We start from the raw sequence: 12678 nt of genomic DNA, 5'->3' as shown, positions 1-12678 counted from the left end.
TTTTTTTTATATTATTTATTTATTTTGACGTATGAAAACTATAGGAGAATAATTTTCTTTCCTTATTATTTTACTGAACTATTCAGAATAGATGTAAAAAAAAGAAATGCGTGTGTAACACCGTTCACATGATAGAAGTGAAACTTCTTAAAAAAGGTGTGAGTACCAGGTACCTACTCACGAAATTGGATGTGTAAACATATGCTTACGGTTCGGCAAACCATTAGGCGATTGAGTTACATACATAGGTTTGGTTAGAAATCAAACAATAATTTCATTTCATCTTATTAATTTTCTGATATACATATAATTTATTTATTCATTTTCCGGTAACACATCCTTATATGAATTCGCGCTTCTAGCATCCATAGGACCGGGTTGTAATGGAAGTAATTGTATGTTTAACAAATAAATGAAAATGTTTATAATGCCATCAATAGATCCTTACGAATTCGCCATTACCAAGGGATTAAGTAACGTACGCATTTTTGTTTACAAAATGCATTTTTTTAAGTTGAAAGAAGACAAATTCCTTTGTTCGGCATTTATTCTTACTCGCTTTCTATCTTCCAAGGCGAATTCATATATTCTTATTACGCATTCATATATTGATGTGGCAACAAGAGTATAAAAACATAAAATTACCTTATAAATTAAAAGCATAAGTATCACATGTATGTATGCGTAGTCCAATTCACGAAATCATTTCATCGATCTGAGTAAAAACAAATCATGAATTGGTGTTCATTCATTCAGTTTCTACTCAAACGCATGAAATGATTTCATGAATTGGCCTACGCATAATGGTAGTAAATGACAGAATGAATTACAGCAAACACATCCTTTTGAAATAATGCAAGCCGAAAACGTTGTTTCAAATCAATCCGAAATCAAGTTGGACGTTTTGCCTACAAACATTGCAATTTTACGAGCAGTCTCATTGTAAAATCTCATTTTTACAATTTCATAATTTCGGGTTACATTTATAAAATTCTACGAAAGCACGAACCTATTTCGGCAAATTAAATGAGTTTGTACAACATGGCCATTAATGTAGCGATAAGTTGTACAACTTGCCAGAAAATCCAAATTTTTTGATCTTGGTTGTATCCAAGACATAAATTCATTCAACAGGCCCACAAACGGTGCAATCTAGAGCAAAACAACACCAAGTTGAACCAACGCTCGCTACGTTTATGGCTTTCTTTAAGAAACATCGGGCGAAAATTTCAACTACCCCTGTAACACTACCGTATATAAGTTGGCCTTGCTATCATCCTCACATATCGTCGTTTAAAGTACAAAAACCGCGTATCGTCATTCTGCGAAACCGCGTAACTGACATTGGCTGCCAAAAATTGGATTTGCTCACACAAGCTCTTGGCTCAATCCTTATCCATTCGTGCTGAAATATGCTAGCGAGAAATGCGATTGCTTTATAAAAATGATGACCATTTTGAAATATTAGTGTTTTTACTCCCTAGAAAATAATTTATGCAATCTCACATACGCGGTTTTGCATTTTGTTGATACGCGGTTTTGCACTTTAAACGATGATATGTTCATCAGAGTATACCAACGAAGGACGAGTTAATACAAGGAGATAGCGAGAGCACAAAACTACTCTACAAAATTACACGCCCAATGACAAACATGAACAAATGTACAATAAAAACATAGGCGCATATTCATAGTCCAGCAACTAAGTCGAAACTAACAAAGTTGCAACTTAAATTTAAGTACCAACTTAAAATTTACCTCTATTCATAGTCGCATTTCAGACTTCTACTAAGTAGTTTCGACTTAGTTTACGATATAGCAAAACGAGTGTGAAAATGTATCGATTTTTCTTTACGATATTTTGGAAAAATTACATTTTTATTAAATAATGTCAAGTTTGATCATCCGTTTATGTAATTTTTATTTCCATTGCATGATTATGCAAAAGAATAAGGTATCATTTTCTTGTTAATTGTGTGAAATAGCCAGAACAACCGCAGTGATGTGAAGTCGATGTTTATCGAAGCATGCTGTGAAACATACAAATAGTAGATATCTAAATGTTATGCACAAATTTACTTTAAAAGAACTAGCGTGAAACTGACTTATTATTTGAGAATTTATCTAAATTATTCCAATTATAAAATTGTGATGTAGCTTTATTCGAATTGTAATACGCATTTAATTTCATCTTCCGATTAAAATGGATCGATCTTTGTAAATTTTAATTGGAGATTATTCAATATTATCAAATTCACCCTCTACCAACTTAATTTTTACATATTTCGTCTGTTTTCCCTTAATTTGATAAAACACTTCTTCCTAGTTACGACTTAGTTGCAGCTGCAGCCGAAACTAAATTTTAAGTTGGTACTTAGCCAAAAAAAGTCGAAACTAAGGCGACTATGAATAGCTTTAGTTGTGACTTAGAATAGTTTCCACTTAGTTGAGTACTAAATATGACTATGAATATGCGCCATAATTTTTGACAATCAGTACAGTTCGCATTTATATCAACGCGCAGCTTATTAGATTTGTTTCCGTTTGTACTACATACATATGTGCATACCCCGTGGGGAATATCTCTAGTTCTGAACTGGTGCGCTTCTAGTACATTAAGATCCAGTACTGGTTCGCGATAAATCTCTTTTGCATGCAAACAACTGGCGAAATTAACATGGCGATGTCCTAGGAAGTGTCAATTGCCCCCCCGATGCATCCCTTTTTCGATAGTTCCGAACTAGTCCTAAATTCTATAGTTCCGAACCAGTTCTAAAATCGACAGACGAAAGAAAAAAGTATCATGATTTTTCCATCTTTTTGGTTCTTCCGTGTCTGCGATTTTAAGTTATTTTAGAAGGAATATGTTTTCAATTTGAAATTAAATTAATTGTAAGAAATGTACGTTTACATACCTTTAGCTTTAGCTGAGTTTACAGAGGTGCTCGCTGTTATTTATTAGATTGCAGACGGTCCCAAGATGTTGAAATGTTAACACAAATTTTAGTTTTGTATTACCAAGCTATGAAAAAGCATCTTCGAAGCACAGAACAGAAGCGTATTTAAACGAAAAAGCCGCCGAACACATATCTATGTAAAGTAAACAAGCCTCCGCTGCATCCCTTATTCGATAGTTCCGAACTACTTCTAAATTCGACATATAAGATCTAGTTCGCTCTTTTTTTATAGTTCCGAACCATTTCTAAATTCGTCACTTTAGATATAGATTTCAAAAAACTGAAAAAAATAAGTTTTTTAAGTACCACTTTTCGCCGATTTTGGACTGGTGCGGATCTAGTTTCTATCGGACTAGTTCCTTTTTGGCGATAAAGTCCTAGTACGGAACTAGAAATTTGATTCACTAGTCCGCGATTTCCCTGCAGGGTATATACATGTACACAAACATATGTACATACGTACAAATATCCCAGTCGAAATCGGTTATATACATTCTTGAAGAATGCTTGCTATATGAGTGAATTAGTGTGAACAATTCATGCGTAGTCATGAATTTCCACGAATAAATTCAAATTCTAGCGAATTGCACGTTGTCGTTGTTTTAAGTACATTTCTTGATAAATTTGAAGTGGAATTTTTGTAATATGTTCAGTCTTGTGCAAAAATTTTAGTGAACGGACGTGTTCACAAACGGGTATTTTCAAGATATGCATTTGCATATGTAAATGCTACTTGTTTGTATGTCCCCGTATATTAAAATGTATCAGAAAAGTAGCATTTACATATGGGGATACGTATCTTCTAAGAATGCTTTAATACTGTTCCATTAATGCATTTTTGTATGTTTGAAACATTAATACAGCCATATGCATACAGCAGTAGTAAAAGTGTGTGATTAAGGTACGCATACGCTCTGAGAAACCACGCGTGTTAAATGGAAATGAAGGTTCATTTATACTGGCATGTATACACAGCAGCAAGCTCATGCTACCAACAGCGATGTCGTATGCATAAAATTTCTACTGGGATATATACAACCATTCAAACATATGAAAACATTGCTGTCCATAAGTACATACATATGCCCATCAGTACATCAATGAAGCCCGTTTGCTTCATCATAAATATATCCATACAAACATATGTACATATGTACGAATGGATGTAGTTACGCGAAGCACGCTTGCATCGTTTATATATTGCTTGGTAGCGGCAGAGCTGAAATGCGCAATGAGTTCGTTCATACATTAATATATATGTATACTAGGGCGGGTCGATTTGTAGGGGCCCAAAAAAATTAACATGGGCACATCACGATTATGATTATTTGGGTGATTTCAAGCATTTTTGCCCAAGAAACCATAGGTCTAAAATGAATTTCGAGCCAGCGATTTTTTCTATTCGGCGAATTCAGCGTACATGCATAATTGGTTAGGTATGTATGTATTTATATGTATGTATGCAGATATTTAAATGCCGGTTTGCTATTCGCGCGACAAGCTTTTTTAAAAACGAAGTAAATTAGTACAAATTGTTAGTAATTTTCATTAGAGTTTGAATAACTCCTTTCACTAAATGGCTTTTAGTAACTGTAACGAGACCTTAACTTATTTTATTTTATTCATTTTAGTGCAGTTTTGACAAAATTTTCTTGCTAAAAAATCTTTTGTTTCACTACTTTATTTTATTCCTTTGATTAAACATGTTAAATAAAAGCTTATTTTTAAAAAAATATTTTTTTTACATTACTTTATTTATAAATTGTTTTTGCTTTGCTAGCCGGCAATTACAAGTACCTGATGAAGATCTTGCAGAAGCAATGAGCTTATAGGCCTTTCGCACGAGGCGATTTTTCAGGCAACTTTTAGTTGAAAGTAAAAATCGCCTCGTTCGAACGGCCTTTCAACTAATCGCTTTCAACAAAGTTGGTCGCCAGCCAACTTTGAGCTCGTTCAACTTTTTTTCCGTGCAACCCTGTGTTTGTTTACATTCTGTATACATACCACCATTTTGAAATTGTATTCTGGCGTGGCTTGTTTTATTAAATTTGGGAAAAATATATTTAAAATGAATAAAATTAATGTGATTTCGTTTTTGGAGGTGTACGAGAAGCACCCATGTTTGTGGGATCCGCGAAATAAATTGTATAAAAACCATTCATTTCGAACATCAGCTCTGAATGCCATAAAGCAGGAGTTGTCTCTAACCCTGTCTACGGAGGAGCTAAAAGGGAAAATTAAGAGCTTGCGTACAATGTATACAAGGGAAGCAGCTAAAGTGGCATCGTCCAGAAAGAGTGGGGCTGGTACGGACGATTTGTATGTCCCAAGGTTGTCATGGTTCGAGGTGGCGGACCGATTTTTGAAGCCAGTAGCAGAAGGAAGGCCCTCAAAAACTAATATGGTAAGTATTTTTAAATATCTTTCAATATATGGGCAGTTCCGGTACGGGCGTTGCATGTCATAAATAGCCATTCATTTTCAGTCAGTAATTAATTAATAAATTCAACGAGTTCTTCCCAAATACAGTGTGGATGGTTGACGGGTACTGCTTAGCTATTTGCCTAATGATTTCGGGCTATTGTTTCCGAATGGTTGATCCGATCCAAAAAAATTCTACACGCACTTGTAGTCAAGGGTCCAAACTTCATTTTGAAACTTAACTTTATAATTTTCAGTCAGTAATTAATTAATAAATTCAACGACTTCTACGCAAATACCTTTGAGAATGGAAGAGGTCCAGTGGATAAAAGACACCTTTACTTAAATAATTCAACACCCTGCTTGGATTTTTTATTAAAACTAGTATCGTCCAGTGGGATTAAAAAACATAGTAGGGCTGTCCAGGATGTTGTGGAAATGGACTTCGATTTGCAGTTGGAATTGCATTTGCAAATTTTTTGCTTACTGCCATGCAAAGCGTGTGCATTTTATTGTTGTGATTTTACAAATGCAAAGAATATGCAAATCCAAGAGCGTATCGAAATATGTATCTGAAGTCAGGCATTGATTTTGCTTTAATTATTAGGTTTTCATTAAATAACGTAATTTCATCAAAACAAAAAGCAGGAACTGCTGTTGGCATCGCTGAAGTTTTATTTGCCACTGCAAATTAGAAACTCTGCTGTTGTACAAAGTTTACGTATTTACATGGTTTTTGTTAGACTAGGCTTTATTTTTACAAAAAAATTAATTACTTTTAAACGAACAAAAAGAAAACTATGAATACTGATGCTCTAATCAAGTGACCTGCAGTATATGTATATCGTTACCTTAATATAGAAAGGCCCTAACTCATTTTCATTTCGAGTTCAGATTTATACAAAATCTGTCAAATAGCTCACAATATATCTAATAGAAATTGAAAACAAATATTACAGCGTTAGATAAAAATATTATGTTTAATAAAAAGTTGTACATTGAAGGTACTCATCTTCAAAGTTGAATATCTCTGTCATTAGTTAAGCTATTTAGATAAAACTAAAAATAATTAAAACACAGATACTTCGGTTTCATGCCAACAATAAAGACTTATCTCAAATAAATACGCTTACCTTACGTTGTGTATGCTCTAAAATACAACAAACTCTCTGAATAGAAGGCTTGGAGACATGCCAGATACCGAGGGTTGCTGAACTTAATACTAATTTGTATTAAATAGTTAACTTTTTAACCAGTTAATCATTTTGAACTTAGTGGAAAATTTTTTGTTTGCTTTCGAAAAATGGTGATTCTTTGGTTTGTTACAGTTTCAGAGCTAAGCGTAGTCATTCGAGATAAATACGTTCAATGTACAACTTTTTTTTTGGTTCACTGTATCTATGTTAATATATGTGATATGTATGTACATTCACATTTGGTAGCACATATAAATTTTGGTCCCGATTGGAGTCGCTATAGTAGTAGCGATTTTAGGTACTAGATGAAAACAATAATATTAATTTTTTGAGTCTCCATAGAGGAATCTTAACTTTGGCCCCTGTCCGACACACCTTAACCGTCTCCAATGGTTTGCAACTTACTCCAACGCGCACAAAGGCGCAACAGGAAAAATCTGCGAACAAATGGTTCATTAGGTTTTGAAACAACAAAGAGCTGGTTGCAACTTACTCATCTGCACGATGGTGCACACAATCAAATTCGGCTGCAGCTGCAGTTCCCCAGAGGATGCTGCAAATGGAATGGTTCATGAATAAAGTCAAAATAATATGTTTTAGCTTACGTGTATTAGCTCTTAATCACAATACCAGCACAGGTCGGCCAGGAAACAGTAAGGAAATGGCCTAATAAATGCAAAACCAACCTATAACACCTTTCATTATTGCATCAAGGTTTTATTTATAGTAACTTCGTTTTGACATTTGACATGAGAACCCTGCACCGCCACCAAAGATTACAACACATTTACATGTGGAGCTTTTAAAGAAAAATTGTGCCGAGTTTCAACTCAGCATTGATTTATATTTTGATTCATGCGCTTATGCATAAATATACGAACCTTGATTAGAAAGAAATGATACTCTTCGTGATTTTATCAACATATGAAAATTAAACTAAATATTTAGTTTTCCAGTTTCAATTTTTAATGCATATAATGTGAATAAGTTTACATTTAGTCAAGTTTAGATTTAGTCAAGTTTAGATTTAGTCAAGTTTAGTTAGAAAACTAACAAACAAAAGAACAACTTAATGGCTTAACAAACCATTTTGTCTTGCCAAGGAACAGCTCCTGACCCTACAAAATAGTTAGCGAATTTATCGCGAAGTTCCTTTGCACTTCTCGAGTAGTTGTTTGAAGACAATTGCGTCGTTAGTTCTTGTAAGCCCCCTGAAGGAATGCTTCTCCAACTTCCTTGCTGAACTGCTCCTGTGTTTATGTCTTCCTGATCGACTAAGCCAGTTTCATTTAAATTGCTTGTCCGGAGCCAATTATGGAGTGCGCATGCCGTTTTAATTATGCTGTCGGTTTTGTCTAGGGACACAGATATAGGCTTTCGAAAAACTCGAAATCTACAAGCCATTATTCCAAAGGCATTTTCAACAATCCGTCTAGCTCTCGACAGCCGGTAATTGAAAATCTTTTCCTTGTGAGGCAATGCATCATGCCTGGAATACGGCTTCAAGATCCTCGTTGTTAAGGGGAACGCGTCATCGCCAACGAAGACACCCTTAGTTGGTAATCCCAACTCATCCTCCTGCAGTTCTTTATAAAATCGGGACTTCTTCAAAATGCTTGCGTCATTCATGCGCCCATTCGTACCGACATCAATATATAAAAAACGGTAGTGTGCATCGACTATGGCGAATAGCACCACGCTGTAAGTACCCTTGTAATTGTAGTAATCCGATGCTCCATGCGGTGGGTTATCTATTACAACGTGCTTCCCGTCAATAGCGCCACAACAGAAAGGGAACTGCCACTTATCGTTAAAATCCTTTTGCACCTCTAACCATTGTTCTGTTGTCTTAGGAACCTGAAATAAAAATAAAAAAATATAAGTATATATAAGTATCTTTAAATTTTTCTTTTTTATTGCAGATCGACGTCAGGGAAAGTGATGCGTCCTTTTTCGATGATGAGCCATCGGGATCACAGACTTCCTCCCAGGCTAAAAAAGCGAAAAGGACCACACAGGCTAAACACCGGTCGCAGGAGGTTCAACCAATTTTGGAGGCGGTGACAAAATTACAAAACATATCGCATACGAAACAGCCGGATGAGTTTGAGGTATTCGGGAGTCACGTGGCAAACCAGCTGCGAAATATGCCTCTGGAAGAAGCGATTTCTTCGCAGGCTTTTATAAGCAATTATTTGTCTCAGCGTCGCCTGAAAATATTGAGAGCTACAGCAATGGGTAGTTTCCGACCAGAGAGCTCGGAATCGGGAAAATATTCAATATATTCGGCACAAAGCTCTAGCGTAATACCGGATGTGTATGAAGACGATTCGTTTATTGACGACAGTTTCTTCATACAAGATACGGTAGAAGTAGAAACGGTTGAGCAACAAGACGACGAATACTTCTGAAACTTTTTTTTTTTAAATATGTATGTCTTATAAAAATGAATTAATAAAAAATGTTTTTAGTATAAAAAATGAAATAAAGGGTGTAATTCTTTTATTTGGAAGTTTATGAGAATTATAAGAAATATTCAGCCTCAAAGTTATTTGAATGGAGTAGGTAACGTCGATAGCGATGTTTAACTTGAGATTAGGGTTAACCAGAGATGGTGAAAACGGGCATAAGGGCCATTTGCTCAAAGCCTGGTTGACTCTAATCTCCGATTAAAATCATTATCAACGTTACCGATACCGTGTTATATGCATGGAGTCGATGTTTACACAGGGCACTGGGCCGTGAGAATCCATGCTGCAAGACTAGGACTGCATCACAACACTTCTTGTCGTAGCTGTAATCCACCAGATGCAGAATATATGGTGGAGCGTCTGCTCTGTGATTTTCCAACACTATGTAGGACTACAACCAAGGAGATATTTACTACCCACCCCAGATTTTCCACCGCCGGCCCTAGTCGCACTGCATCACTTTCACCGATTACCGTAAAACTAAACCTGCTTATATTTACCTGAATATATTCTTGCAGAACAGCATAAATGCTATCAAGCACTTCTTTTAGGAGCTCAGAGATAGTTGACCTTGGAACTCGAAAGCTCTCTGACAGGCTTAAATAGTTGTCGCCCGTGGCCAAAAACTTCAAAGCAATTTGTAGTTTTATTCGAGGCGTAAGTGCCTCACGCATTATTGTGTCCTGCTTTTCAATAAGCGGCGCCACTTTTGCAAGCAAATCTTCGAATTGTGCAGGGTTCATCCTCAAGCATTGCTTAAAATAGTTAACATCTTCGGATGCCAACTCCCGGTATAAGTTATCAGATGCACCCAATTCTGCACGCCTTCGGATCCACTTGCGCACCCACATTTTCCGCTTTTTTACTTTTAGTTTATCTTTCAGCATCGCTAAAAGCACTTTTACCAACGCTTGGCTTACCAAATTTACGCCAATTGATAAAATTTGGCGATTTAAACTCATTTTAAATAATGTAAACAACAATTCGAGTTGAATCGAAAATCGCCTCGTCTGAATAGGGATGGCAACTTTTTCACTTTCAACTTCTCATTCAACTCCGCATTCAACTTTTGTTGCCTGAAAAATCGCCTCGTGCGAAAGGCCTATTAGCCGACGACGTTTTAAAGGAATTTGAGGAAATGTGACAAGATGCAGAAAAAAACTTTCATTTGCTCTTCGAACACGTAGAAGAAGTATGCACCAACCTAGGTACAGAAATCAAAGTACCGTGATACAGCAGTCGCCAAAAGAATCGCTTTAATGTGAAAACCGGAGACGCCGAGGCATACTATCGCATTGCTTTTTACATTCCCTTCCTTGATACATATGTATATTGCTCATTTGAAAAGCCGGTTCCTAAACCATAAATCAGTTTTAAATAATTTTAGTGTTTTGTTTCCAAAGTATGATTTTAACGAAAAAAAGTGAAGAACTGTTTGCTTTCTATGAAAAAGTAATCGACTGCTCGAAACAAAACTTTCTTCTGGAGGTAAAAATGTGGAAAAAACAAGTTTCACACGAACATTTTCGAAATGCTCTCGAAGCATTACAAGTAGCTAACACAACGTCTTTTGGAAAGGTTTTTAAGATCTTACCTTTATTGGCACTTTTGCCCATTTCAATAGCCACACCTGAACGAAGCTTTTCATGCCTGAAAAGAATTAAAACCTACCTGAGAAATACAACATGTCAAGAAAGGCTCAACGGTCTAGCATCTATGAATTTTCACAAAGATATACATTTTTCAGTTGACGAAGTCCTAGAAGAATTTTTCAAAAAACCACGGAAAATTTGAAAATTCTTCGTTTCATTGATTTATAACTAAAAAGGAAAATTTAATGTGTTTACAATTATCAAAATATTTTATAAATAAAGAGAAAAATTTAATATATGATTTTAAAAATTCGTATTTGAAACTTTCTTCTAAATTGCCTTTTTTCTATACCCATATTAATGAAATATTACTCTTTGACTTGACAAATTACCCTCGATACCATTAGCACATAACTCCAACGTAAAAGAAACTTATGAAGTAATGAAACTTTTATTAGAAAAAATTAACGTAATTCTCTAGTATCGCGCGATTTTTTATTAACAATTTTCGCCTGCGGCCTTTTCCATAAAAATCAATACTTCGAGAAATAATGAAAATTTTTAATAAAAAATCGCGCGATAATATTAGCCCTCCCCCTCCAGATTGTTAATAGGGGGGCCGAAACGCGTCGTTTGGTATCCCTCCCGGACCTTTTTTAGGGGTTGTTACCCTATACTAGAGAATTACCAAAATTAAATACAAAAATTTTGAGTGGATTATATGTTCCCATTTAAAGTTAGTTGCGTTGCTCTTGGGACTATAACTTGGGTATACTAATTTCTGCTCTTTTTTGTGTGAGTGGAACAGTCGAGCGCGAGAAAAATGGCTGGAAAGAACATTATTCAAACCAGTACAGAAAAACGTTAAATATGAACCACATGTGGACCCCAAACAAATTTTACTACCACCTCGGCATATAAAACTGGGCTTGATCAAAAACTTTGTTAAATCCATGGACAAAAGTTCGCTTGGTTTTGTCTACCTAAAGAAAAGGTTTCCTTCTCTGAGTGAAGCGAAAATAAAATAAGCTATTTTTGTATGTCCAGATATAAAGAAACTTATCAACAATCTGCAATTTTTATCGTGCGTAAACGATATAGAAAAAGAGGTCTGGCTCTCATTCATAGATGTGACCAAACATTTTCTCGGGAATAACAAGTCTCCTAACTATGCCGAAATAATTCATTACTATGTGCATATCAAATGATGCACTCATAAATGGTTTATTATGACTTTTGCTAAAATTTCAAAATCAAAAGTTATCAAAACAAGTTCTATGGGATTGAGAAATTTTTTCTTTTCTAATTTTTAGTCCATTTACAAAAGCGTGGTATATTAGACAGTTTTTTTTATACCCGAGCGCACTTGTGCACAAGGGTATATTAATTTTGTTCACATAACGGTTGTTTGTAACAGCCAAAACGAATCGAGATAGATATAGACAAATGTATACATAAATGATCAGGATGAAAAAAGAAATTGATTAAGCCATGTCTGTCTATCCGTCCGTCTGTCCGTCTGTCCGTCCGTCCGTGTACACGATAACTCGAGCAAAAATTGAGATATCTCAACGAAATTTGGTATGTAGGTTTCCCTTAATCCAAGGTAGGTTGGTATTGAAAATGGGCGAAATCGGACTTTAACCACGCCCACTTCCCAAATAACGGTAATTTCCAGAAATACGAAAACTGCGATATTTTAGTAACTACTGAAGATAATTCACTCAAAATTGACATTTACAATAATTTTTAGACGAAAAATAAGAATATTATAAATTTTTGGAAAATGGGCGTAGCCACGCCCACTTATGGTTACATGTGTATATCTTGGTAACCGCTGCACCAATTTCTACCAAACTTGGCACAGTTGTTGGCCTTCGCACAACATACCAAATGGCGGAAAATTTTTAAAATCGCTCAGTAACCACGCCTACTTCCCATATAACGGTAATTTTCAGAAATACGAAAACTGCGATAGTTTAGTAACTACTGAAGATTATTCACTCAAAATTGATATTTACAATAATTTTTTGACGAAAAA

At 35.4% G+C, this 12678-nt stretch overlaps 2 protein-coding genes across 18 annotated transcripts in view; one reads left to right on the top strand and one right to left on the bottom strand.

Moving 5' to 3' along the window:
• The window catches only part of LOC118740422, a 12280-nt gene extending 3276 nt beyond the window's left edge, over nt 1-9004 (top strand). Inside the window, exons 1-2 of one of the 2 annotated variants that reach the window (XM_036471964.1) lie at nt 4967-5361; nt 8497-9004. In XM_036471964.1, the coding sequence (XP_036327857.1) occupies nt 5026-5361; nt 8497-8985 (825 nt within the window). In that variant the 5' untranslated portion in view covers nt 4967-5025 and the 3' untranslated portion in view covers nt 8986-9004. Of the gene's footprint in view, nt 1-4966; nt 5362-8496 lie in introns of those variants that run through there. The other variant, XM_036471965.1, reaches the window with a different exon arrangement.
• LOC118740420 (protein ANTAGONIST OF LIKE HETEROCHROMATIN PROTEIN 1-like) overlaps nt 1-10044 on the bottom strand; it is a 12134-nt gene extending 2090 nt beyond the window's left edge. For 8 of the 16 annotated variants that reach the window (XM_036471951.1, XM_036471955.1, XM_036471958.1 and 5 more), the window contains exons 1-2: nt 9546-10044; nt 8125-8431 (exon numbers count right to left, since the gene is read on the bottom strand). In XM_036471951.1, coding sequence (XP_036327844.1) covers nt 8125-8431; nt 9546-10007 — 769 coding nt within the window. In that variant the 5' untranslated portion in view covers nt 10008-10044. Of the gene's footprint in view, nt 1-6030; nt 6309-6805; nt 7012-7067; nt 7128-7179; nt 8432-9545 lie in introns of those variants that run through there. The other 8 variants (XM_036471952.1, XM_036471948.1, XM_036471953.1 and 5 more) reach the window with 8 other exon arrangements.
• Between the last annotated feature and the right edge of the window lie 2634 nt (nt 10045-12678).

Source organism: Rhagoletis pomonella, unplaced genomic scaffold, assembly GCF_013731165.1.
Source record: "Rhagoletis pomonella isolate Grant_MI unplaced genomic scaffold, Rhpom_1.0 Rhpom_scaffold_00006, whole genome shotgun sequence".
Classification (NCBI taxonomy): Eukaryota; Metazoa; Arthropoda; class Insecta; order Diptera; family Tephritidae; genus Rhagoletis; species Rhagoletis pomonella.
Note: the sequence above shows the minus strand (reverse complement) of the source record. Positions and strands in the feature narration are given on the sequence as shown.